The following is a 27,824-nucleotide window of genomic DNA, read 5'->3' as shown; positions in this document are numbered from 1 at the left end:
GGGGAGAGAAAAGTACCTCTAAAGCCAAGTAATTTATTCTATAGAATAGTGGAGACCTCCTTCTATAGGAGGTCCTGAATTCTTTCCAGGACCAACAGACTTCTACCTGTGCATGGAATAAGACTTTGAATTTCACAAGCATGGTTAACTGGCTTAGGAACACTAAACGGTACATCAGATAATGCGGATGAAGAGGCAATGAGTAGACATACTGGCATTAGTGTCTTTCTAATGGCAGCCACTGAGAGAAGAAACAGCTGTAGTCACGTAGAAAGATTGACTAGAGATAAAACCACAAAGAAGAGTGTACAAAGAACAAGTAACTCTTCTAATCTTAAAACTCTTAAGCTATCCATATTCCAGCACAGCGTAATATTAGATTTTTCGCAAGTCTGACCCTAAATCATCAAGAAAAAATATATATATTCTAATACAGTACAAAAAGAGTAGAAGGTAATGTTTATCAAAAAGTGAAGTAAAAAGTAATTTATGTGCCTTCAAGCAAGACAATGTATTGTCCTTAGAATAAAATGTGAAAATACAATTGAATGAAATTTTTTTTCTATTTAAATATTTCAAGAGATATAATAACTTCAAGAGATGTGATAAAGTTGGAAAAGGGTTTGGAGAAAAACAGACATTAACAAAGAAAAACAGAATCAAGAAGAAAAAGGAGCTGAATTTTATAGCCTGGGCGACTTAACTGGTGACAGTAACATGAAGGAAGTCACTTAGAATAATAACTTTGCTACAATCTAGAAGTTATAAAGCCTTTCAAATCGTGGAAAAGACTAACATAGGAGTTCACAGATTGTCTCTCCAGGATCTTCTTTAAAAGGAAGCAACAAACTCAATGTATGAGTCTTCAGAGATAATGCACAAAATGAATACAAGTGTGTGGCTATCATGTGTGAAATACATTAATCTAAAACTGCTCCTCTGTAAGTCCAGATCATATAACAGTAAGATATTGAGATTGATGGGAAATATCTGCTATTTCAATAATCTTAAATTTGTTGAAAAAAGTTGTAAATTAAAAACATACAAAATAGATATATATGTACAGATGCAAGGCCAAAGTATATACCTCATTAGGGTAATGTTTCTTATAATGGTGTGACTTTCTATTCCGAAGAATGCTCTCAGAAGTCCTGTCTGCATGACGGTGCAATGGGTATCCTGTTTCTGGACCTTCTTCACTGGAGACTTCATCAGAGACATTTGTTACTGTCCTTTGGGTATCCTAGGTTAGGAGTATAAAAAGAGTTGTTGGTAATTTCTGACTAACCTTGCAGCTTTAAAACTGCAAAATTTTAAATTATACATACATATACACATATACCTTCAAATACCTCTAAAGATCTCAGAGTAATTGATTAGTACTACCTGATTTTCTAAAAAATGTCTTAAATCAGTGACTAAAGTAACTCAATAGTCATTTGTCAAATATTGTTCTATGACATTTCTGTTCACAAAAGGATCTGAAATGTCTAACAAAATTGAGAACGTAAAATAGTATAAAAGCAGAACAGAGACCCTTTAAAGGAAGCTTGAGAGACCTAAAATGAATTACATTATTCTCACAAACCAACATTATTCTCACAAACCAAAAATGCTATCAATCTTAAGACCAGCACTGATTTAATAATGGGTTAAGAGGCAATGAGGAGGTGACTGGTAGCTGAATGAAATACATATGAGGCAGACAACACCATGTAAATATTGATTTTTTAGAGATAACCAGATTCCAGAAGTTCTGAAACTGAGAGACTCCAGAGCAGATATTTTACTGATACTTTCATGTTCCTCTTATATGACTTTAGTAGGTAATACATACCTGGAAATGTGTTTGAAAACTGCATAACTAAAAACTTAATTTATTTGTTGACTGATGCTAGTGATGTGAGGCTCACATTACCAGAGAGTTAAATGCCTCAAAAATCTAAAATCAGAGTAAGGGACTCTGATTCATTGCTGCCCCATGCTATTTATTATATAGCTACAGGTACTGAAAATACATGTACTGTCAAGCAATAACACATACTTCACTCAAAATAGAGAATCCTCTTTTCTTCCTTTACTTTCCTCAACACACATGTTCATGCTTACGTTCCTAAATGTAACAAAGGTAACATCTTTTAATTTGACCATATATATATATATATTTTTTACTGTAACAGCTTTTAAAGAATAAATTATTTGGGCTTCCCTGGTGGCTCAGTGGTTAAGAATCCGCCTGCCATCGCAGGGGACACGAGTCCGATCCCTGGCCCGGGAAGATCCCGCATGCCACGGAACAGCTAAGCCCATGCGCCACAACTACTGAGCCTGCGCTCTAGAGCCCGTGCCCTGCAACAAGAGAAACCTCAATGAGAAGCCCGCCCCCCGCAAAGAAGAGTAGCCCCTGCTTGCCTCAACTAGAGAAAGCCCATGCGCAGCAACAAATACCCAACACAGCCAAAAATTAAAAACAAAGAAATAAATTAATTAATTAAATTAAAAAAGAATAGATTATTTAACCAAAAATCTTCAGGTAAACAAACAGAAAGAAGATATTACATTAAGCTTTGTTACAATAAACCCAGGGTTTCTTCTGGAAAAGTAAACAAACAATTGTTATCCTTAGCAAATATTTCCTCAGTAAGACTTTTTTTCAAATTAAAAACAAAACAAATGTGCTGACACCAAAGGTAACAAAGGTAGGAAAAACAAGGTAATATTTTCTTAAAGAGAACATTAATGGAAAACCAGGGTCCTAGTTCAGTGTCTAGAATAATTTAGATGTTCCATTTGAAATAAATTCTTACACACACACAGAAATGGGGAAATAAAAAGTAACGTTTAACAAATATCAACTATAAATTATAAAGTGCTTTAACATTTCAGAAAAACTGGAGCCATCAATCAATTCAGAAGGTGCCAAGTTATACTGGAAATCAGGTTTATTCACACTACTTTATCGGATTTTCAGCTTCATCAGTGTGATTTGTAAAGGCTCAGAGAATACATTCTGGAGAAAATACATGTACTCAAGGGCAACTACTATGTCTAAGTCACTTCCCATTAACTAACATAAAATCACACAAATTACTTTTAAAAATCACACTTACTTTGCTGGGAATGTTCCTCAGTGCTCCTGTGTTCCAGGTTGCCTCTTCTGCTCGAAGAGTTTCACACTGAGGTTCATGGCTTTGTACTCCATCTTCGCTGCTTTTAACAGTCTTTTTCCCATCAAGGGATACATAGCCATTGTCAGTCTCAGTTGATTTATCAATTGAATTCTTTGCTTTCTTTGATCTAAAAAGGAAAATATGTGAAGCATGTTATGTGGACTTAGCTTATTCTGGATAGGTTACCAGCAGAAATTGTGATCTGTTAATAATTAAATCTGGTAGCTATTTCTCAGCATTTTAATCACTACCTTATTTTTACAATAAATAATTCAGAAATATAATATCTATCATAAAAAATAAACATGTAAATCAATGTCCTACTTCAGCTTATTTTATAACTTTTAAGGTCTTACAAATAGCAATTCTAAGAGACATGCCCTAACTTACCAAACAATTATTGGTCAAAATCACCTGGTCTGGACTTCCCTGGTGGCACAGTGGTTAAGAATCCGCCTGCCAATGCAGGGCACACAGGTTCGAGCCCGGGTCCGGAAAGATCCCACATGCCGTGGAGCAACTAAGCCCATGCGCCACAACTACCGAGCCTGCGCTCTAGAGCCCGCGAACCACAACTATTGAGCCCACGTGCCACAACTACTGAAACCCGCGCACCTAGAGCCCGTGCTCTGCAACAAAAGAAGCCACTGCAATGAGAAGCCCGTGCACCACAACGAAGAGTAGCCTCCGCTCACCGCAACTAGAGAAAGCCCGTGTGCAGCAACGAAGACCCAACGCAGCCAAAATAAATAAATAAATAAACTTATTAAAAAAATGATTTAAAAAAATCACCTGGTCTTTGAGCAAAATCTAGGATCAAAATTTTAGCGATTTTATTATGGTTAATAATATATTTCTAAGGTCTTATTTTTTAAAGAACTACCTCAGTAATTATTAAGTTGCAATTAGTGGTTTAACTTAGTTTTTTTTTTTTTTTAATATTTATCTATTTTTGACAGTGCTGGGTCTTCGTTTCTGTGCGAGGGCTTTCTCTAGTTGCGGCAAGCGGGGGCCGCTCTTCATCGTGGTGCACGGGCCTCTCACTATCGCGGCCTCTCTTGTTGTGGAGCACAGGCTCCAGACACGCAGGCTCAGTAGTTGTGGCTCACGGGCCCAGTTGCTCCGCGGCATGTGGGATCTTCCCAGACCAGGGCTCGAACCCGTGTCCCCTGCATCGGCAGGCAGATTCTCAATCACTGCGCCACCAGGGAAGCCCTTAACTTAGTTTTAATACTCTCCTTTACCCAAATACTTTACCATTAGTATGGATACATAAATATTCTGATAAATTCATTTTAATATACAATGGAGACACAGGACCTTTTGTAACACAAAGCACATGAAAAAAAGGAAAACTCTGTACAAGATTCTACATAATGGAAGAAGTAAAAACAAAGAACGCAAAGAAAAAGAAGTAACCTCTTTCACCCACTGAAATACTCTAGAAAAAATGTTAGTAACGTAGCTTACAAGTACCTAAAAGACTACAATTGAGGTTCTTCATTTATAGGTATTAAGTTTTTCTCAATACAAAAAATATAACATGGAAAATAATAAACCATTTGATTAATAGGCAAGTGCTTGAAGAGTCCTCTTCAGAGACTACGGTGGGTGAAAGAATGGCTATCCAAAAGAAATATTAGTAGAAACATAATGTAAATCCCACATAAAATTAAAATGTGCTCAATGCAGATTAAGTCTGTCATAAAACATTACTAAAAAGCAATTGTATTTAATTATACTTAAATAAATTCCCTTGAATTTTCTCCAAAGTATCAGTTTTGCAAGACAGGAAAAATAAAACTAGTATATTGCCTTCAGGCAGCTCAAAAAACAAAAGGACTTTCAAATGGGGAAAAAATGTTATCTTTAACACTACAGTTACTCAGTTCTATTGGAATCTATCAGAACTGTGCAGGACCTTAGAATTCATCTATGCTAAATATTCATTTTGGAAACAAGGAATCAGAAATATAAAGAGGTCTAAGTGACTTATTTAAGGTCACAAAGCCAGTTAGAGGCAAAGCTGCCATTAGAACACAGACCTTCTGACTATGAGGTTAATTATATTCTCCACACTACCTCCAAATGCCCACTCTCTGGGAAACTGCCTGTTAGGATTTCTTCTTAACACACTCATGAAAGCCTAGAAAATTTCTGTCTCATACAAACAGGCCCCTTTCCTTCCTGACCTTCTCCTGCAAGACTACTAAAGGGGACAGACAGGCCATACCTCCCATATGCTCTACAGAGCTCTGATGCTTTCTGGTTCTGAAGAACACACCTCAGCAGAGCTGCAAGACTCAAAAGTCTAATCTTCTGACCCTTTTCTTTCTATATTACCCTAAGAGGCATGGAGAGACTAAGGGAATGAGCCATAGAACAAAGATCATTTAAGAGTGGCAGAGGGAGGGAGGAAAATGAATTACAATAGAGAGGAGAAAGGGCAAAAGAGAAAATAAAAGGTGCAGAGAAAACCTGTGACCTTCTCTGCCTAGAGAAGAAAGAGATAGAAATACCAGTTATTAACTGTTCCCTTTACCTCTCCCTTGAATATTGTGGAAAACGTAGATGTGGAAAAACACCAAGGGAAGTGAAGTTACTTGATATCTTAAAAATGTGAGAAACTCAAAGACAGTGAAAGTGTGTGCTGGAAAGGTATTTATGAAGCTTCATGGAAACTGTACTGGGCTGGAAAGGGAGGGGGAAGGTGGTGAATAAGGTAAAGGAAGACTGAAAAGTTGATAGAACAGAACCATTAATCAGCCAGGATATGCAAGAAGAGAAATTTATTTGGGAAGAAAGATAGAATGTTGGACCTGAAGTGCCTGGGAACATCTTGAGAAAGATCAGTAGGCAGTTGATAACACAGGCCTAGAAACCAATGGTCAAAGCAAAAAAAAAGTAGCTGTAAACTTGCAGAGTGAACCAGAACCCTAGAGGGCCAAAAGATACAGGCTTAGTGAAAAGGGCTTTGAATCAGTAATAACGGCTGCTTTAAGAATTTTTCTAAGGGGAATGTATTCTTTCCTTACCAGGACAGAGTAAAGACTATGTTAAGCCAGGGGCAAGAGTACTAGTAGCACTCGCTCCATTTACCTTTCGGCTATCTCCTACTTCCTCCCTACTTCCTCTCTTCCTTATCTCTGCCTCCTTCCAATCTTCTCTGGGTTGTTTCTCTCTCCCAATATCTCCTCGAAGTACAAGTAACACTATCAGAAGATATGAACAGCAAGTTACTAAGCTACAGTAGCTATCTGATGCTTCTCTTCTGCTAAGTGCAGATAACTTACAAACCAAGCTGAAATAACAAAGAAAACACTAAATGTAAGTACCAACCTCAGAGTTTACAAAGCAGCTCAAAATACAAATCGAGGCAGCTTGGCAGTGGCTGGTGATAACAGCACTTGCAAAAGCATTGTTGGAATGGAACAGCAGGAACAGCCCAGCAACAGCCAGTAATGGTAACTCATATGAAGGCAATTTTAGGGCAGGGGGCCAGGTACAGCCCAGAGGGGATGGGAGATGGGCTACATACAGAGGATTAATTGAATAATTATATTGAGGACAATAGGAACCAGACTTTTCAGTGGTAGAGAAGGAAGATATAAAGAGGAGCAAAGATAAAATGAACTCCGTGATATTGTATCTGAATTGGAACTACCACTGCAAATTCATGGTTTATATCTAAAGAAATAAATATAAATGTAAAAGGACACACACACACACAAACACACACACTTTCTAGCTCTGTCCACTGAGAAGGCCCCAGGGTAGCAACACCACAATAGCAATGAGCGTATCCAGCATTCAGATCTTGGTTTCTATACACCACTCTCCTTGAAGAAGTGATTCATTCCAGGCCTGAGGCAGTGGAAGTACAAGTTGAAGCTGGAAACATTTTGTTGTGCCAGAAAGTAAGGAAGGGTTCAGAGAATGATAAGGACATGACAAAAAGACAAAGAAACTGCTCAAAGGGGCTCCCCTGGCCAAACTGAAGCCAATCTAATAACAAAATAAATAATGACAGCAACAAATTGAAAAAAATAGAAATCCATAAGTAAATAATTAAGGGAAAGCTCTTCCATAAAGTAGAATGCCAAGTAATAAATGTAGAAGGAACAATAGAGTTAGAAAAATTACCATCATTTGGCAACCACCATAATAATAATTCAAGCAAGAATCATCAATGGATACTAAAACCAGAAGGTGAAGGTGGGATGAGAAATAGGTTATTTTTATAGTTAATGCAGCTCCACATAGGACATTTGTTGATTATAAAGGAAAAAATAAATAAATTTATAATGGAAAAATACAGCAGACACTATCTTAATCAAGTGATTCATATAAATATCACTAGTAAGGGAACAAATCTACATAGTTTGCCACCTAACAGGATGCAATGATATTGCTGCCAAAAATGCATAACTGGGTTTAATTATGAAGAAATATCACACTACCAACTCAGTGATATGCTGCTAAATGTTGAACAACCAGCTATCCAGGGGTAAAAAGCTCTTATTTACAGTGATCCCTTATTCCCATGGTGTAAATAATCCTACCACGGCCAATTTCAAATACCAACTGACAACGCTGAAGACAGCGTTGGGAAGAGATATACATATTCAGCTCTCACAAGTCACTTGGAGCTAGATCCAGAAAACCACGTGCACAAAGCCAAATTAATAGACATTCTACAAAGTGACTGCCCTGTATCTTCAAAACTGTGAAAAACATGAAACTTGAGGAAAGACTGAAGTCTGTCCCACAATGAAGGAGACAAGACATGACCCCTGGATGTGGCACATGATCCCAGATTGATCCTTTTGCTGTAAAGGATATAAATAGGGACAATTAACAGAATTGAACTGGATCTCTGGAGGAAAGATATATGGGAGTTCTTTGCACTGTTCTCTCAACATTTCTGTAAGTTTGAAATTGTTTCAAAATAAAATTATATATTTTTAAAGGTACAAACTGATTACTTTAGATCTGAGCATCAGGGACATGCTGACAGGAGAAAATGTAGGAGGGCTAAGTTCCAATAAAGCAGGTTAGAGAGGGTCAAAAATTGTAACTGTTCCAAGCAAGGTTTAGTTTTACCACTGATTGCTATATCATTCATATTGTCATTAATTGCTGAAAGTAAGAACTTCACAGAATTATATTAATTTCTCAAAAGTAACATAGTTTACCAAGACTCATATGTTTAAGTAATTCTTCCCATTCCCTTACAAAAGGGGGTAAAATTATTAGGGAAAGACAGTGGGAGTGAGAGATTTATATTTTAAATATATATATTGTGAAATTCTACTTAGAGTATATTTTTTAAAGGGAAGTTACTTCTATTTAAGTGAACTGAAAAATATGTAAAAAAAATAAACTGAAGTGAGCTAAATATTTTGATTTTTTTCCTTTCTTTTTTTGGGGGTAGGGGATCATTTAACAGAATTTCCTCCTTCTCAGGGGAGAATTTAGTGGGGGTTTTTTTTGTAATTGCATTTTTTTTTGTAATTGTATTTTTTTTTTTTTACAGCATAGTGGTTCAATATTAACAGCACTTTGATTTTAAAATAAACACATGATTCTAAATCATCATTCCCTATCAAAAACAAAAGCAGGATAGAAAGAAGCTGGTTAGGAATTACTGTCCTACAATATAGAAAGAAATGGTACTTTTTAGTATTATCCACAGAAAGTTATTACCTTTTGATAGCTACACTTTATGCATATAACACGCTCACTTAATAAAACCAGAGTTAACAATAGTTTCTTAGACCAACCCAAACACTATGAGTCACAGGCACCTGGGCCGTGAGGTTAGTAGTATGTTGAAAATGGAGACATACAAGTCTACTATGATTTTATGTATTCCATGACAGAAACAGTATTTCCTGCATTTGGATTTTTTTAAAATTGAAGTAGAGTTGATATACAATATTATATTAGTTTCAGGTGTACAACATGGTGGTTCAGCATTTATATACTGCTGCACTGGATTCTGAACAAAAAGCATTTGCAAAGATACAATGTGCAATTTCACTGCCATGGTCATGGCTTATAGTTTTATAACTAGCTAATAACTAATTAACACTTGAATCTTTGGATGGCATGACCTGTGTAAAATTTTCTTTAAAGTATTATGCTTGACATTCAAGAAGGGTAGCTCTATGTCAAAAATACTCTTAGGAGGACATGACTTTACATGTAGTATAATTACCCTAGTTCCTTTGTGAGATACAGTGAGAGACAATTTGATTCTTTCCTTAAAAAATGCAAATAAATGTACAATCTACACCATAAGTAAATTATAAAACTGAATTTTTTCACATAAAAACTTTAGCCAAGGGCTTCCCTGGTGGCGCAGTGGTTGAGAGTCCGCCTGCCGATGCAGGGGGCACGGGTTTGTGCCCCGGTCCGGGAAGATTCCACATGCCGCGGAGTGGCTGGGCCCGTGAGCCATGGCCACTGAGCCTGCGCGTCTGGAGGCTGTGCTCCGCAACAGGAGAGGCCACAACAGTGAGAGGCCCGCGTACCGCAAAAAAAAAAAAAAAATCCAAAAACCTTTAGCCAAAAAGTTAACACAACTTTTAAAAACTTACTAGCTTATAAAATATCAATTGTAGGGCTTCCCTGGTGGCGCAGCGGTTGAGAGTCCGCCTGCCGATGCAAGGGACACGGGTTCGTGCCCCGGTACGGGAAGATCACACATGCCATGAAGCTGCTAGGCCCGTGAGCCATGGCCGCTGAGCCTGCGCGTCCGGAGCCTGTGCTCCACAACGGGAGAAGCCACAACAGTGAGAGGCCCGCGTACGGCAAAAAAAATTTAAAAATATAAATATATATATATATATCTCAAATGTATTGTGTCAAACATGAAAACCACTGTGTTTCTATATTAAAAAACCTAGTCAGGTAATCAAGAACACTCATGATACTCTGTCCTGCCATGGCAAAAACGTTGGAAGTATTTGTTGGTGCTCTCAAAAATATTCAGAGGTATACAAATTGAGCCAAATGAAGATCATCCTTTCAGTATTAAAGGACATTAGAGTTGCTAGGGGGAAGTTAACAGTAGCAGATAACTCTTGTTCTAGAACATAGTATGAAATTTCTGGCCTTGCTCTCATTTGCACAAGGTTAGGAATCAAGGAGGAGAGGAGGTTAGAGAAACAAAATGCATAAAATCTCAGATATAAGAAAATGACACAGGGGCCTACATATAACCATCACTGCTATCTGGAGCTATGCATACACCTTGATTACATGCTAATATAGCCCTTCAAAGACTTTTGGGACCCTGTGTTTCTCTAAGTATCCTCTGCCACACATAAGTTTGAGAGGTGTGTACCAAATTGGGTTTATTTATAGTACCTGTAATCTTTTTAGGACCAGTCCAACTCTAAAATACAGTGACTCTAGCAAATTTAGTAAGTTATCTAGTTGTGGCCTTAAAAATCTGGGATATACTGGCATTTACACGGTCTTCATCCTTGTCTGTGGAAGACATCCAATAAACCTTCACCCAGTCTATAGCTTAAATGACTGAACTTTTTAAACTACAGTCAGTGAAAACCAAATTTTAATCCCTGTATCAAAAATTTCTGGTGGAACTGCATACCATTTTAACTTATATTATGCAGTATACTCCATTCTGTGAAGAACATCAATTTATTGAATCTAATTTTCACTTTAGTGTTAAAAATAGCAAATATGGAAGCTAAACAGAACAGAAATCTTCAAGGTAGGTCAGTCACACATAGGAATTAACAAGTAACCTGGTTTTATTCTGATATCTGTCTCTAATTCACCAAGTCAATTTACATAAGTTACTATTTCTACTCAAAAAAGAGCATAATTTCTACTGACTTTGTTTTAATGATACTATGATCATCAAATGAATCTTAAAGGACATGAAAGAGTACTTAGGATCCATTTGAATTTTGAAATAGGTATTATGCTGAAGAGATGTAAAATCTACTCTTTTAAATATTTATTTATTTTTGGCTGTGTTGGGTCTTCGTTGCTGTGCATGGGCTTTCTCTAGTTGCACGAGCAAGGGGTACTCTTCATTGCGGTGCGTGGGCTTCTCATTGCGGTGGCTTCTCTTGTTGCAGAGCACTGGCTCTAGGTGCGTGGGCTTCAGTAGTTGTGTCTCGCGGGCTCTAGGGTGCAGGCTCAGGGGTTGTGGTGCATGGGCTTAGTTGCTCCATGGCATGTGGGATCTTCCCGCACCAGACGTGAACCTCTGTCCCCTGCATTGGCAGGCGGATTCTTAACCACCAGGAAAGCCCCACAATCTAGAGGTAATTCTTCCTATTTAATCTTTCTAGTAGCAACTATAATTATGCTAATTTAAGACAATTAACTGATATTAAAGGGCTAAATCCTTAGGAAATAGGGTTGATTTCTACATCTTTTCTAATTGATACTTTGTTTGCCTTAGTTTTCTCAGGTTTGTAGAATTCTTTTACAATAATTCCCAATTTTTTTCAAATAAGAAATACTATGCCTTATTTTACAAAGCATAGTTTTATCTTGAGAATGAAATGAACTTAGAGATGATAATAAGTAGGGCCTTTCCGACATATAAATACAGGATGTTAAAAATAGTAGTTTTCATTCTAACATCTAGAAGACCATCAAGTCACCAAATACAAAGCTTAGATATTTGTGTGGTTATGCATTTATTTTCTCATCAGTTATACTAATTCAGATACCTTAATGGAAGCATCCAGCTTTTCAACTTGTTATCACCAGAAACAATTTTAAGTCTCAGTTGATATTTCAGTTTAAGCCCTTTCTGATTTATCAAAGCCTGAAACACCAAGACATCATCAAGATTCCAGAACTCAGTTTAGAACTTCTAAAACTAACATTTTTAAGATCTTTTTGTACCCAATATTTAAAACAGTCTCATTCATATGCTGGCAAACTAGGTCGCAAATGAGACAGCTGAAAATACTGCATCTTTAAAAACATTTAGATTATAGTTGTCATGATTAAAGGGAATAAATCCAAAGGGATTTAGCCATTATAGTATCAATTACTAGTAGTCAAGGTCATGCTACAGCCCCAAGAGGAAAATTAAAGTCTGAAACTCGTTTGACTAGAGAAACATGGTAGAATTCTAAAGGCACCAACCTGTTAATTTAGGAGGATTCTGAATACTACATAATAATACAACACCAGTTTCAGACAATGAAAACAACTAAATGATCCCCCCAAAGCAAAACATATCCACTATGCTATTTATAATTGCTTAACAGAAAGTTTTCAGAAATGTTTAAGAAATTGACTCTGCAGTGATAAAACTATCATATCTTTACTGTCAGAAAGTAGAGCTATTTACATACATTAAAAAAAAAGACTAACAAAGAGACAGAGAGAGAGACAGAATCCAACCCAAGTTAAAAACAAAACAAAACAGGGATTTCCCTGGCCGCCCAGTAGTTAAGACTCTGTGCTTCCAATGCAGGGGGTGCAGGTACGACCTCTGGTTGGGGAACGAAGATTCCACATGCCAGCGCTGTGTGGCCAAAAAAACCCCCACAAAAAGCAAAAAACAAAACCAAACCTGTATCTTCTCTGGAAGAAGACTAAGTGGCTGAAAAAGTCAGAGAATCAACTTAATGCCACATTACTGCAAACTATCAATATTAAAATTTGGGAAAATTTCCCCCCAAATTACAATCAATAAGAATATGCCACGATACAACTGCTTAAAATTGTATAATGCATGATAAACTTTATCATAAGAGCACAATCACAAACTGATAAAACAATGATATTAGTAGAGAAGTTAACAAAAGTGACCGTAAATAGTTACTTGCAGTATCCCTTTTCTTGATTTATTAACTTAGCAACTTTCATCAGTTTTGGTAAATTTTTATTATGGTACAAACTAAACAAAAAACCCAAAGTACAAAAACAGAATTTCATATTATAGTATATATTTTATTCTTTCAAATAACAATATCTATGTTTTATTTTAGATAATTGAGGCTAAGAAAAGTCATACAACTCACATGCCATATTAATAAAGCCAATTTTACCTATAGTGCCGATAAAAAATACCCAATTTAATAGAAATAAAATAGTGCTTGAGAAATCACAAAAGAAACTAAAACCAAAAAATCCTAACTGAATATACTTTGATGGTATATATTCATTCTCATATAGATGTATTTACATATATATCAAAGTAAATTTTTATGGTCTCTATTTTTTCATTACCTATAGCATTATAACTTATCAAAATAAAATCCATAATAGGGCTGTCATATTTAAAGTCATTAGTACTCATTACCTGAGACTGGAGTGCCAGAAAAGGGATAGTGCATTTCTATGCCATATGAAGTCTTGAATAAATACAAACCCTGATAAAAAGAAAGCAGCATGCCAGAGATCTCTGAAGACAGCGCCAACGCTGTAAGCGGTGCTTGTACCGTGGCTCTGAACTGCTCCCTCCTGTGTGTTATCTGTGGTACTAGAACCATCTCCTTCCCTATGTACTTCCAAATGGGCTGCTTTTCTTAATTTCCTTCATTAGAAGAGATTAAGAGTGGAAGGTAGCTTTAAAATTTTAACAACCACTTTCTCGGTAGTACATTTAAAAATTTGCCAAACATAAACACAGGAACTTTAATACATAGTAAAATTCAGATTGCTGGATAAAAGTTATGCCAAATATTAAGTATATATTCAAGACCAATTTCTATAAATGTTAAGGTATTGTTCCTTGCTCATACTGACAGGTCAGTGGACAGGTTGTAAGGACACCATTGGACAGATATTTACAAAAGCATTCCTTCCCTATTTGAATGCCACCTACTGGCAGATGAAGAAAAGAAAATTTAAATTGGAGAGAATTGTAATCTGTGTGATCAGCAGTGCTATTTATCTAATGAGGTATTATTTTTTATCAAAATAAAGAGGGCTTAAATCTCAATATCCCAAAACTGCAAATATCACAATCTCTTAGGAACAATATTCAAAAGACGAATTGCTCCCAAAGACCCTTAAAACAGAACTCCATTGTGCTAAGCGGCCAGTAAGACTTGCTATGCTTACTTAGTCAAAGGGCAATATTAAACAGCTTCAAATGACATTTAATAAATGGAATTTAGCTGAAAAATTTCCCTGACTTTTGTTTTTGCCAAAGTACAAGACTTTGTAAACAGTGGGAATTATTAGCAATGCCAGCTAATGTGTATTCCCTACATTGATATTAAGTGCCTCAGCAATGAGCTTCAAGAAAGAAAACAAAAACAAAAACAGGTATGGGGTCTCAAAATGACTCTGAAGCAAATAACAGAAACTAAATCATTCAGTAGCTGATTCTGAAGCTCACTGCTTTATTTTAAAAAGCAACTTTACAAGATAACACTTTATTCAAGTCAAGAACAAGCCTGGATTCAAATTACAAAAATCTACAAAAAGATCACTTTTAAACAGACAGTACCTTCTCCTTTTACCTCCTGTACTTAGCGGAGGTTTAGGTGTTCTCGTTGAAACAATCTGGCAGTGCACAGTTCCCAGGAGCAGCATCAGCCATATCGGCCCAATCACTTCCGTCAGAGGTATGCTATGTGGGCTAGAAGCGGAACAGAATAGTACTATTGCGGCAACTATAAAAAGGGAAAGAAAATACATTTAATTATAGATCTGACAGTCACTTCCTCAAAACTTTAAAAATTGCTCTAACATTGTTCTTTGCCAGATAATTTTTCTAAATTTAAATAAGTCTAGAAGTTACTCCAGACAAGCTCTTTCAGACTATTTTGTTTGCCCCTGGCTAACCATGCCATTCAGAAATAAATTCTCAGAACAGGGTAACAGCCAACATGATCTCTAAAGTACACAACTTAATACTTCAATGAAAACTAGACACATAAATCTAAAGACATTCTTGGTAAGATCACAGACACCCTCCTCAGTTTAGAGGAAACGGGGGACATATAAAGAAATAATTAAAACACCTGTAATGGACTGAATTGTACCTCCCACCTCCATTTCAAATGCTGAAGTCCTGACCCCCAATGTGACTATCTTAGCAGATAGGGCCTATATGATGTAATAAAAGTTGAATGAAATCATAAGGGTAGGGCCTTAATCCAAAAGGACCAGTGTCCCTATAAGAGAAAGAGATACCAGAAATCTCTCCCAGCTCATGCACAGAAGAAAGGCTATGTGAGGATATGGCAAGAAGGTGGCCGTCTACAAGTCAGGAAAAGAAACCTCCAACAGACACCAATCCTGACAGCACCTTGATCTTGGACCTCCAGAACTGTGAGAAAATAAATTTCTGTTGTTTAAGTCCCCCAGTCTGTAGTATTTTGTTATAGTAGCCTGAGTAGACTAAAAAAGTATGATAGGAAAGATATGTAATTAAACTGGAGGTTTATGAAGGAATTCTGATGACTAACTCTCAGAGCTAATGTAACTCTGAGAGAATAAGTAGTTGACCAAGTACGTAAAAGGAAAAAAGGGCTACCCAGGCAAAGAGAGTTACCCCAAAAGCATATAGGTTACAAAAAAAAGGCATAGAGTGTTTAAGAAAGAGTAAAGAGCTAATTTAGTCTGGTTAAAATTGGGGAGAAATTCAATAAGAGACTGACTGAAAACTTGGCTTTTTATCTTGAAGGCAATGATAATTAGGAAAATTTAGAACTTAAGAGGCTGGTTTGGATTTGTAATTCAGGACAGAAGGTAAAAGACATAAGGGCATGACAGAAGCCAGAAGTAGGGATGGAGCTGAGAATACATAGTTGAGATACTTAAAAGGCATGTGACTGAAGTGAAAAACTGTAAGTAATTATATAAACCCAGTCTGACTGCAAATGATTCTTCTACTCTTCAGGAGATGAAGGTGGGATAGAGAATGAGGACATAACTCAGAGCACTATACCCTACTCAGCATGCAAGGAGGTGGAAGCACAGGGGTTTCTAAAGGCACTAGCAGACTGCTGAGGGTCATTAGGGTCATATCACAGCTTTGTCACTGGCTACGTAACTTGGAACAGGTTAAGTCACTTTTTACTTTTAATATTTATTTATTTAGGCTGCGCCTGGTCTTAGTTGTGGTACACGGGATCTTTGCTGCAGCATGTAGGATCTTTAGTTGCGGCATGCGGGATTTTTAGTTGCAGCACCCAGGCTCTTTTTTTTGTCATTGTTGTTATGGCATGCAGGCTCTTAGTTGCAGCATGCGGCATCTAGTTCCCTGACCAGGGTTCGAACCCAGGCCCCCTGCATTGGGAGTGCAGAGTCTTAACCATTGGACAACCAGGGAAGTCCCCAGGTCACTTTTTAAACTAAGCTTTGCTAGGAGAGTGTTCAGTGTTCAATCCTTATACACGCTAATAATGTTAAACTTCGGTTTGGAACTGAAAATACCTCTTTTTCATGCCTGATCTAAGCTGTGTTCCCTAACCGTAACCCTATTTAATTTAGGCAAGCCAGTAAGTGAATTTCAGCCACAGTATGTGAACTACTTACACTGCAAACTTGTTTGCCTTCAAATACTAGAAAGCAACAGTATCAAAAAAAGCACAATGAACAGTGGTTACAATGAATGGTATTAATTATCACTCTCATAAGCAATTGCAATTTCTGACCACTTTAGAACAAAGTGTTCTCCTCTAGGTAAACTAGATAGCCTTAGAAGATAACTACAAGTTCACTCCCTCTTATGTATATAAGATATACCCTGGCTTAAAAAAAACAACTTTACCTAAATAGAAGTCTTTCATTTTTATTGTATTTTCCTTTACTTAAAAGATATTATCTTTTACTTAGCGTTTGTTGATAAAACATATTTAAATAATCATTCAGGATTATGATTGTGTTTTTTTTAAAAAAATAAAAGACATTAAAGAGACTGAAAGGGTACCACCAAACTAAAATCGTTGCTTTGTTAGAGCGATGGAATGTGAGCGGCCTCTTCTTTTAGGCTGCAAGTGCTCAGGAGCGCTGGGCATTTTGCGCTGCAGGCTGCTGTGATAGGAGGCAGAGTCCCAGAGGTGTGACGCATGTGGCTCGAGGTCCAACTGCCTGGGCTCGACCTGGGCTCTGCTACCCTTGGTGACTGTGTGGCTTTGGGCCCTTGGGTCCTTCAGGTCCTGTGTCTATAAGCTAGGCATAATAATAGTACCCATTCTTCACTGGGTTGTTGTGAGTATTAAGTGAGTGTCTGTGAAATGCACTTAGAACAGTACATGGCACGTAGAATTTCAATACAGAATGAGGACAGTCTCAGAATACAAAGGTTAAGAGGAAAAACAAAAACACTGCTGAGAAAGGAAAAATGAACTTCAAGGCTGCATAAAAAAAAGACTGGTGTGCAGTCAGAATGGCCATCATCAAAAAATCTACAAACAATAAATGCTGGAGAGGGTGTGCAGAAAAGGGAACCCTCTTGCACTGTTGGTAGGAATGTAAATTGATACAACCACTATGGAGAACAGTATGGAGGTTCCTTAAAAAACTAAAAATAGAACTACCATATGACCCAGCAATCCCACTACTGGGCATATATCCTGAGAACACCATAATTCAAAAAGAGTCATGTACCACAATGTTCACTGCAGCTTTATTTACAATTGCCAGGACATGGAAGCAACCTAAGTGTCCATCGACAGATGAATGGATAAAGAAGATGTGGCACATGCATACAATGGAATATTACTCAGCCATAAAAAGAAACGAAATTGAGTTATTTGTAGTGAGATGGATGGACCTAGAGTCTGTCATACAGAGTGAAGTAAGTCCAAAAGAGAAAAACAAATACCGTATGCTAACACATATATATGGAATCCAAAAAAAAAATAAAAGGTCATGAAGAACCTAGGGACAGGATGGGAGTAAAGACACAGACCTACTAGAGAATGGACTTGAGGACACGGGGAGGGGGAAGGGGAAGCTGGGATGAAGTGAGAGAGTGGCATGGACATATATACACTACCAAATGTAAAACTGATAGCTGGTGGGAGGCAGCCACATAGCACAGGGAGATCAGCTCGGTGCTCTGTGACCACCTAGAGAGGTGGGATAGGGAGGGTGGGAGGGAAGGAGACGCAAGAGGGAGGAGATACGGGGATATACGTATATGTATAGCTGATTCACTTTGTTATACAGCAGAAACTAACACACCATTGTAAAGCAATTATACTCCAATAAAGATGTTTAAAAAAGAAAAAGACTGGTGTGTATGTATATGTTGGGCTGCATTTGGAAGAGACTGTGATTTTTAAAAATCCTCTCAATTTGTATTTTTCTTTAGCCATCCACAGATTCAAATTTTCATAAAGTTATTTTGGAAAACAACTGCTTTGTTTTCTCCAACATTTTAAATACCAAACTAGTTGTGTCTTATTAAATGAAATAGCACAATAAATGTTTATTTTCATACTCAGTAGTAGTTAGTGTATGTTAGAAATAAAAAAGCCTTAGTAATCCTAAGAACAAAATATGCTGAAAGTTAAAAGCAAAATGCATTTCTATCAATTATACCTTGAAGAAGATAAAGGACTAGAAGCCAGAAAAAGATGACTTTTGATGTTACTTGTAACCACCACCGGAAGAAAAAGGGAAAAAATACAACGCGAACAATTCCCTTTCTAGTCAGAGAAGTCCATGGACTTTCAGGTTTTGCCTTAGCAAATGCAGACCCTGAGAAAAGTAACAAAATGACAGAGAACATTTATTACTCTTTAATTTCCTTAAAGAAAAAATTTCAACATTTGAAGAATAAAACATGAAATTTTATTTTGTACTATGAGTGGGAAATGTCCAATTTTGGATAGGAGACACTTTTAAAAACATTATTCATGTATCATATAAACTCAGGTACTTTGAAAAAAAACCATTTTTAACTGAATAACAGCAATATTTCTCCCACATATTTTATAAATACAAGACAATGTTCAAATGTCAGTTCCAGTTAGGAATTAAAATTACCACTTTAATTTTTATAACAAGCCTTATAGTTTGCCTGGCAAATATGAGCTGCTTTTCTTTTACACTTATTAGTTCTTGGAATGATTCTTAGTGGGAGAAAAGACTAGCCAGTGGTATTTAAATGCTTCCATCCTCTCTTTTTTTCATACTATTTCTGACTTCATTTAGACTCACATTGCTTCTATTTCTACAAACATATATATCTAACCCATTTTGAATTCTGTTTCTTCAAGGTCAATTTCTAACTTCATTAAACATTTGTTTATTCAAGACTCACCTCTTACAAGATCGACATCTATGAGATCTGGTTTCACATGTGCTGTTTTCTTTGGTTTATTCCTTAACCCCTGTAATATATTAAAAGTAGTACTGATAAGAGAGTAGATCTTTAAAGTCCTCATCACAAGGAAACAAAAATTGTAACTATGTATGGGGACAATTATTTAAACTAGACTTACTGTGGGGATCATTTCTCAATGTATAAAATATCGGATTATTATGGTTTACACCTGAAACTAATATGTCAATTATAACTCAATAAAAATGTAGTATTGATATTCATTATATATACATATATTTTTAAAACCCAGAATCAACGCTTAAAAATTTCAATTAAAAAGGAAAACTTTAAGTAATATAATGGACAAAAATAATACTTTATATATTTGTTACAAAGGGAACACAACTGTAGTATTATAATAAATTTTATTACCTTCCCAAAGGATAAATTTAGGCACATATGCAACATGTCAGGCCTATTTATTACTAAAAGCATAATTCTAAAACAAAGACTACTGCTACCAATCAATTTGGATTACAGCCTGAGATGGTCCAGGAGACTGTGGTGCCCCAGTTTTGCACAGGAAAGTGTTGAAGCTGGCTAGGAGAGCAGTGGCCCTCAAGGGCCCTTAAGGTGTGATGCTGGGGGCATTCCTGCAGAAAGCAGTGGATCACAGCGCTGAGAACAGACAGGGATGCAGACTTCTTAGCAGATGCCAGCATGTAGGGGTGAGACCCAGAGAGGATGATGCACATCTCATGGTTGCCACTATTTTCACATGCCAACCACTAACCAGACCACAATGCAACCTTATCACCTCATAACTTAGATGCCATGCCCAATAGGAGGAGGAGGGAGAAGACAGAAATCATGAATTGAATTAGTTTCAACTTGGAATTATTGAACACTAAGATTAAGTTTCTGCCATCAGTGTACAGAGTTAGAGTAGGGGTAGAGATCAAAATCAATGAAAAAACTAACAAAAAATAAATTACACTTTATTTATTTATTTAGCGATACGCGGGCCTCTCACTGTTGTGGCCTCTCCCGTTGCGGAGCACAGGATCCGGACGCGCAGGCTCAGTGGCCATGGCTCACGGGCCCAGCCGCTCTGCGGCATGTGGGATCTTCCCGGACCGGGGCACGAACCCGTGTCCCCTGCATCGGCAGGCGGACTCTCAACCACTGTGCCACCAGGGAAGCCCTATATTACACTTTATAACTTAAGACCAGTATGTTAAGAATTGGAGGAGCTTAGGTTAAACTCCTTGGAATGCAAGTGCTGAGCGATGACACAGTGTTTCAATGATTTGCTTATTGTTCATTCAATCAACCAAGTAATCTGGTTGTTTAGTCCTAATCCAAGTAACAATGACCCCTTAAATTAAAAATTTGATCAAGTACTGCTTTTATCTAAAACAAAGAATAAGACAGCATTTGAGCTCAGAATTAACTGAGAATTAACTGAGATGTTTAAACCAAAAATGTACCCTGAAATCAAGATGCAATTGACCTCTGAACTCCTTCAAATAGTCTGTCCATGTGAAGTTGCAAACTACCCAGATATAAAAACAAAAGAGAAAGAAGGGTGAGGGTTGAAGACATAGCCATGATGATCTTATATACAGTCAATCCTCATATTCATAGATTCCATATTTGCAAATTCACCTATTCACTAAAATTTATTGGTCCCTAAAATCAATACTTGCTGTGATTTTGCAGTCATTTGTAGCTATGCATAGCGTAAGAGTGGCAAAAAATTTGAGTCACTCAATGTTCACATTTCCAGCTGAGGTCAAACAAGGCAACACTCTGCCTTCTTGTTTCAGCTCTCTTGTTTCAGTTCCTTTTCACAGTCTATTTAATGTCAAATCTTTTGCATTTTTTGTATTTTGTCGGTAATTTTGTGGTTTAAAATGGTCCCCTAGATAGTGTTGACATGCGGTCCAGTGTTCCTGCGTACAAGAAGGCTGTGACGTGCCTCACTGAGAAAATGTGTTAGGTAAGCTCTATTCAGGCATGAGCTGTTGGCCATGAGTTCAATGTTAATGGATCAACAACATATATTAAATAAGTTCTCATAAAACAAGGTTATGTATTGATCAGTTGACCAAAGTGTTGTAACTAGGGACTCGCAGGAACTTAATTCTGTATTTCTCCTAAGAGCAACAGTCAATATTCACTAATTCAGTGTTCATGGCGACTTGAAAGAACATAACTACTGCAAATAATAAGAAACAACTCTATCTGTACTTCATTTCCCATTTTAATGTCATGACAGAGTGGCTGATAAGACTATAAATCATTCCCAATATTTTGCAAATTGGAAAGGCAATACTAATAATATATTTAAACAAAAATTCATTAATCAAGCACTATTCAAATTTGGCATCAAGTTTATTATGATATTTTACCTTTATTAATGCCAACAAATTTGAAAACAGTAACATATTTTAATTTACCTCTGTCTTTTATGTATTATTTTTCTAGCACTTTGAAAATAACCTTACTGCCAATGTTTATAACAAATCTGAAGCTTAATTTACTGCTGTATACCTAGAATTTTCATCAAGATTGTTTAAAAAACTTAAAGCCCTTATAAAAGGAACAGTAAATTGTTTTGATTTATGCAATTATGTTGTTTTTCAACATGCTCATTCTACTTGACCTTTTTAATATGTGGTTCATTTCCTATTTTATGTTTTATTAAAACATTTATTTTGAGCTACATTGTAGTCATAGCATAACTGCCAACTTCGACAAAACTTCCCCCTCAAGGTAGCCTATCAGAATATGTAAAAGGTTTAAAGAAAGATAAAGTTCACTGACAAATCTTCTAACATTAGTGAGTTTATTCACAAAAATAAAATATATTAGGGCCAAGGTGTCAGCCTTCATAAAAGGTGATTTTAATTAAGTAGATATTTTAAGTTGGACAATTTTTAAATTGGTTTAAACTACGTTCACACAAAACAGCATAGCTTTTAGTACTAAATATAATTATGAACCTTCAAGAAATTTGAGTGAACAAACAAAAACGGAAAACTAACTTAGTTTCAGAAAAAGATTTTTTAAACTACTGGTTTAACTAGAAAGTAGAAATTATCAAGTACTGGGCTTCCCTGGTGGTGCAGTGGTTGAGAGTCCACCTGCCGATGCAGGGGACACGGGTTCGTGCCCCGGTCTGGGAAGATCCCAGATGCCACGGAGCGGCTGGGCCCGTGAGCCATGGTCGCTGAGCCTGCACGTCCGGAGCCTGTGCTCCACAACAGGAGAGACCACAACAGTGAGAGGCCCGCGTACCCCCAAAAAATAAATAAATAAATAAAAATTATCAAGTACTATGAATACAATTAATCTCCAAGAATCCAAGTAATATATTCTTTATTGAATATACACTTACACTCCTATAGTACATTCCTAAAAGGCAATGACACAAATAGTATGAAGTTTTGAATTTTTAAAAATATCTAAGCACACAGATAATGTTGAGCCAAAAAGCTTACAAGTTCTGTTTAAGTTTAGAAAATACTTCTGGTCAACGATCCAGACTTCACATGCATGGAACTATTATAATACGTAGATTCTATCAAAGGACATAACCATCAGTTTCACTTTCCGGAAATCCTGTTTAGTTTCTCCCAACCCTTTTTTCCTTTACCATGACTTTAAATAGCATAGTTTGTTTTGTTGAAGCTTTACAACTCTAGTATGTACTAAAACACAGGGAAAGTCCACATTTACTTTTAAATTTGGGTCAAGGTGATCAGAAAACTACAGTTTTCAGTTATAATTTCTAAAACGTTTAAGAAAACATCACTTGCAACTCAGAAAAGACTTTACTTTAGCAATATCAACTAGGGTCTTTAATATAAAAAAAATTTCCAAGAAATATATTTTCATGGCTTTCTTTGATTTCTTTAGTTGTTGCTCACTGCTTTGACAGATAATAAAAGAATCGATTACCTAAAAGGACAAACTCAATACGTTTGTTAGTGTTCTCTATGCAACAGGTACAGTGTTTTTGTTCTTTTAAATCAAATATTAACATTAATACACCACAGTTACGCACTTCTCTACCTTCCTTAGAATAAAAACAAAATTATTTTACACTATAATTTGCTTCCACTAGAATGTTTAACAAAAATGTTACGCTTGTCAACACATTAACCTTTTCAATTAAAAATAACAAAAGTAAGTTGTTGTTTTTTTTTGTGGTACGCGGGCCTCTCACTGTTGTGGCCTCTCCCGTTGCGGAGCACAGGCTCCGGACGCGCAGGCTCAGCGGCCATGGCTCACGGGCCCAGCCGCTCCGCGGCATCTGGGATCCTCCTGGACCAGGGCACGAACCCGTGTCCCCTGCATCGGCAGGCGGACTCTCAACCACTGCACCACCAGGGAAGCCCAAAAGTAAGTTTTAATACTGTTTTTAGTTCTTCAATTACTATTACAAAGTATATATATATATTTATATTTTGGGGAGGGGGTTAAATTTCAAAAAACATCCAAATGTGCCAACTGGTAACACAATCTCTCAAGGTACTTAACACTCCCTGTCCAACAAGTTAAAGACTGTCAAAGAAAATAAAAGATTTCAAGGCATCTTACTAGACCTCTCTGCTGCCCTTTATTTGTTTAACTTTTCCAGCTCTTCGTGATAGTCTCAGACCATTGTCTCATGGGTCTCTCACTTCTCTTTCCTCCTTCACTTACATCTTTTTTTAACCTATCCATTAAATGTTGTTTCCCAGTGTTCTGTTCTCAGCCTTTTTCTCTCATCATTAAATGTAAATCCACTCACTCCTATAGCTGTATCTGTATAATGTGTATAATACATAAAATACCCATATATATATGGGTAGATGAAATACATAATTACAAATGAGATAAATTCAATTAAGAGAGGGATGTATAGTTCTCTATTGGGATGCAAAGTGGGGAAGCAGCCCTGGGGAGGTTAGGAAAGATTTCACAGAGGAAGTTACTCATGAGCTGAGCTTGACAGACATTAGAGAGAATGAGGAAAACATGCCAGACAGAATGTTTTACACACACACACACACACACACACACACTCTCTCTCTCTCTCTCTCTCTCTCTCTCTCTCTCTCTCTCCATATTGAGGACTCCCCAGTCTCTCTCCCAAGTATCACCTGGATAATTCTGAAACAGAATTCTGTATCTGCTCCTCTTCTAATATTTCCCACCATACTTAGCGCTGCCTTAGTGAAGTTGTTGAAATAGAAATTTAATCAGGTAACTTTTTCTGCTTAAAATCCTTCAGTGTCTCTCCCATTGTTTTCCAGATTATGCCTAGACTCTAGGGTAAAGCAGTTAAGCCCCTTCAAGATCTGACTTCCATATCCTTTCATGTTTTACTCCTAATCACTCTTAATCACCCTCCTCCACCCAACCTATTAGACATCAAGTTCCTTGAGGATTCTGAGTCAGGCATGCTCCTTCCTTCCTTCATGTATATCTTCATATGGTCTTCATTCTGTCTGGAATGTTTTCCTCATTCTAATGTCTGTCAAACTCAGCTCATGAGTCACTTCCTCTGTGAAATCTTTCCTAACCTCCCCAGGGCTGCTTCCCCACTTTGCATCCCAAGAGAGAACTACACATCCCTCTCTCTCTCTCTCTCTTTTTTTTGTTGTACGCGGGCCTCTCACCGCTGTGGCCTCTCCCGCTTCAGAGCACAGGCTCCGGACGCGCAGGCTCCGCGGCCATGGCTCACGGGCCCAGCCGCTCCGCGGCATGTGGGATCCTCCCGGACCGGGGCACGAACCCGTGTCCCCTGCATCGGTAGGCGGACTCTCAACCACTGCGCCACCAGGGAAGCCCCACATCCCTCTCTTAATTGAACTGATCTCATTTGTAATTATGTATCTCATCTGAAACATTATAATCTATTTTATCTTTCTGTCCCCATGATTTAATCCTATACTTAAGACATAGTAGGTGGTGCTCACTGCAACTTTGTTAACTGTATTACTTCTTCATGTAAATAGTTCAAAATTAAAATTAACAAATGGCAAAGAATCTTCCTCTTCATTATAGATGATTAAGTTGTCTAAACACTGAAATTTTTTTTTTTTTTGAAATTTTTAAGTAACTATAGACACTGGTTTTCAATCTAATATAAACCTTTCTCTACAAAATATAAACTGTCAAGCAACTAAAGTAACATTCTCTGGGCCAATATTAAGTTTAGCTCGTGCAGGAACACACTGATTAGTATCATCTATGCAAATGAAAAATATAAATCTTATTACTGAAAAGGTGTGACTGCTGAGAAACAGAACAAATTTAGTTAAAAAATAGTTTCCATGTTAGCAAGGTAGCCTATGAGAATGTCTTATCAGCGTTAAATGATTACATGTCCAAGAAGAAACTATGAACTACGAAAACATTTCAATTAATGCTTTACTTTCCTAAATTCTTTCAAAAAATGACCAACTTTTCAGCGACTCTATTTGCGTCCAAATCATTCTGTTAGTAGCACCAAAAAGCAGATCTCAATTAAACAGAGCAGCATTTGCACAGGATCACTCAGGCGGGAAAAATCCTGAAACACTTACCAGTTTAATAAACTGTACAGAGCAATGACAGCATCAAAAGGGAGGAAAAGCAAACTAGAAGTATAAGGTGACAAGTGAAAGGGGAAAAGAGCTGACAAAAACTAATCATTAGAAATTAAATTGTAAAAGAACAGAAAGATGCTAAAGAGCAAAAAGAGAAAAATCATCAGAGGTAAAGACACATGAATATGCCCTCATAAAAGAGTTTACCTCTTTATTTAAAAGTTTGGATAGCATAAGTAATATTAATTTGTACCTTTAAAGGTCGACAGAAAGATATTAAATAAACTGTGGTTAATAATCAATTTATAGAATATACAAAATGAAATAAACTTGTTACCTTGATTTCTCTTTGTTCAACAGATTTTTCCCATATTTGTTGATCATATGCTCCAATCTATGAAAATAAATTAAAAATAATACTACATTAAATGATCATTGTTGGAACCCATCCAACAGGTATAACTCTGTTGAATTACAAGCAACTTAATGTTTATTCAGCGCAGATTAGATCCAGCTCTGTCTCAGACTTCTGTGATCAATACTGTATGGCAGTGGTTCTCAAAGTATGCTTGCAGGACCTGCAGTTTTAGCATGTTCTTGAAACTTGATAGAAATGGCAACTCTCTGGTTTCAGCCCAGAATTACTCAATCAGAAATAGGGATGTGATACTCAACAATGTTTGTAAAAAACCCTCTAGATTATTCTGATACACTACTAAAGTTTAAAAGCCTAGGGCAGTGACCCTAGGGAATTTTTATTTTGAATAAACATAATTGCTACAGCCCTGGTACATTCAAGAAAAAATTCCCAAGTGATTAATTCTTTATGGAGTTATTTTTAAAGAAAAAAAATATCAATATTCTACAGAAGTAAAAATTCATAAGCAGGTAGACCACAATTACCAATTAGATGAAGGTTTAAATTGAAAAATATAGTCAGGAAAGCAACTGAAGACACAGGGAAAAGCATCAAGAAGTAGAATTCCTTGTACCTTCTGTGCCTATTACTCTTAGATGCTGGGAAGGTCTCTGAAATATACCTTCACCTGGGCAGGATGAACAAACCATTCTTACTGTTCCTAACCAAGTTCTTCTCTGTTACCTCCTATTGTCTCCAGTTTCCACTTAATTTCCTACATCCAATAGGATACTAAAGTGGGTCAACAGCCTATAGTTTAAACTGAGAGTCTTCATTATTAGCATTAATTGAAAATTAGAATCCTGATACATTAAAATTACTTCAGATAATTACAATTTAGAGACTGGAGACAGAGACCAGAGATAGGCAAAGATATGAGTAAGTTCAGGAAAATATTTTCTGACTCACAAAACCTTTCTACCCAGAAGTCCTCTTAGCTACATGTTATTTTTTAAATCTCGTTTCAAGAAATGAGAAATTGAGAATATGAGAAGGGTTTAAATATAGATATAAAGGAGCTAAAAAATGATTAAATCATTTTTTAAAGGTGTGACTTGTTATAAAGATTTTTTAAGGATGTACATGTGTTTGTACATTTTCTAGCAAAGAGAGAGCAACACCCAGACACCCAGTGTGGATCTGGGGATGTTCCATAACAGCCCGTCATTTCTATTATCTCTCCTACATATTACCTTATTCATTCTAATTTCTCTGGTCCTTTAAATACTGTTCTTTTTCATCACATTCCTGTGACTCCTTTCTTATTTTAAAGATCACTTTATGATATAATAATACCCTGCAAATTAAAATCTTATAACACCTAGACCAAGCCACATAGACTGAACAACTGACTTATACTTAACCAAAGCTGCCATCAGTCTCTATAAAGCACGATTAATAAGTCCTAGGTA

At 36.7% G+C, this 27,824-nt stretch overlaps 1 protein-coding gene across 23 annotated transcripts in view; it reads right to left on the bottom strand.

Moving 5' to 3' along the window:
* Positions 1-27,824, bottom strand: part of PHTF2 (putative homeodomain transcription factor 2) — a 163,361-nt gene that overhangs the window by 80,231 nt on the left and 55,306 nt on the right. For 22 of the 23 annotated variants that reach the window (XR_003795132.1, XR_003795144.1, XR_003795134.1 and 19 more), the window contains 7 exons: positions 26,332-26,388; positions 19,408-19,477; positions 18,684-18,842; positions 14,635-14,800; positions 13,549-13,713; positions 3,111-3,297; positions 1,088-1,243 (listed from right to left, as the gene is read on the bottom strand). Coding sequence is in view for 8 of the 23 variants with exons in the window: in XM_029233144.1 (XP_029088977.1) it covers positions 1,088-1,243; positions 3,111-3,297; positions 13,549-13,713; positions 14,635-14,800; positions 18,684-18,842; positions 19,408-19,477; positions 26,332-26,388 (960 nt within the window). In the remaining 15 variants the exon portion in view is untranslated. The remainder of the gene's footprint in view (positions 1-1,087; positions 1,244-3,110; positions 3,298-13,548; positions 13,714-14,634; positions 14,801-18,683; positions 18,843-19,407; positions 19,478-26,331; positions 26,389-27,824) is intronic. The other variant, XR_003795143.1, reaches the window with a different exon arrangement.

This window comes from Monodon monoceros, unplaced genomic scaffold (genome assembly GCF_005190385.1).
Source record: "Monodon monoceros isolate NGI ecotype Baffin Bay Population unplaced genomic scaffold, NGI_Narwhal_1 Super_Scaffold_2, whole genome shotgun sequence".
NCBI classification, from domain to species: Eukaryota; Metazoa; Chordata; class Mammalia; order Artiodactyla; family Monodontidae; genus Monodon; species Monodon monoceros.
The sequence above is the reverse complement of the archived record's forward strand: the minus strand, read 5'-3'. Positions and strand labels throughout refer to the sequence as shown.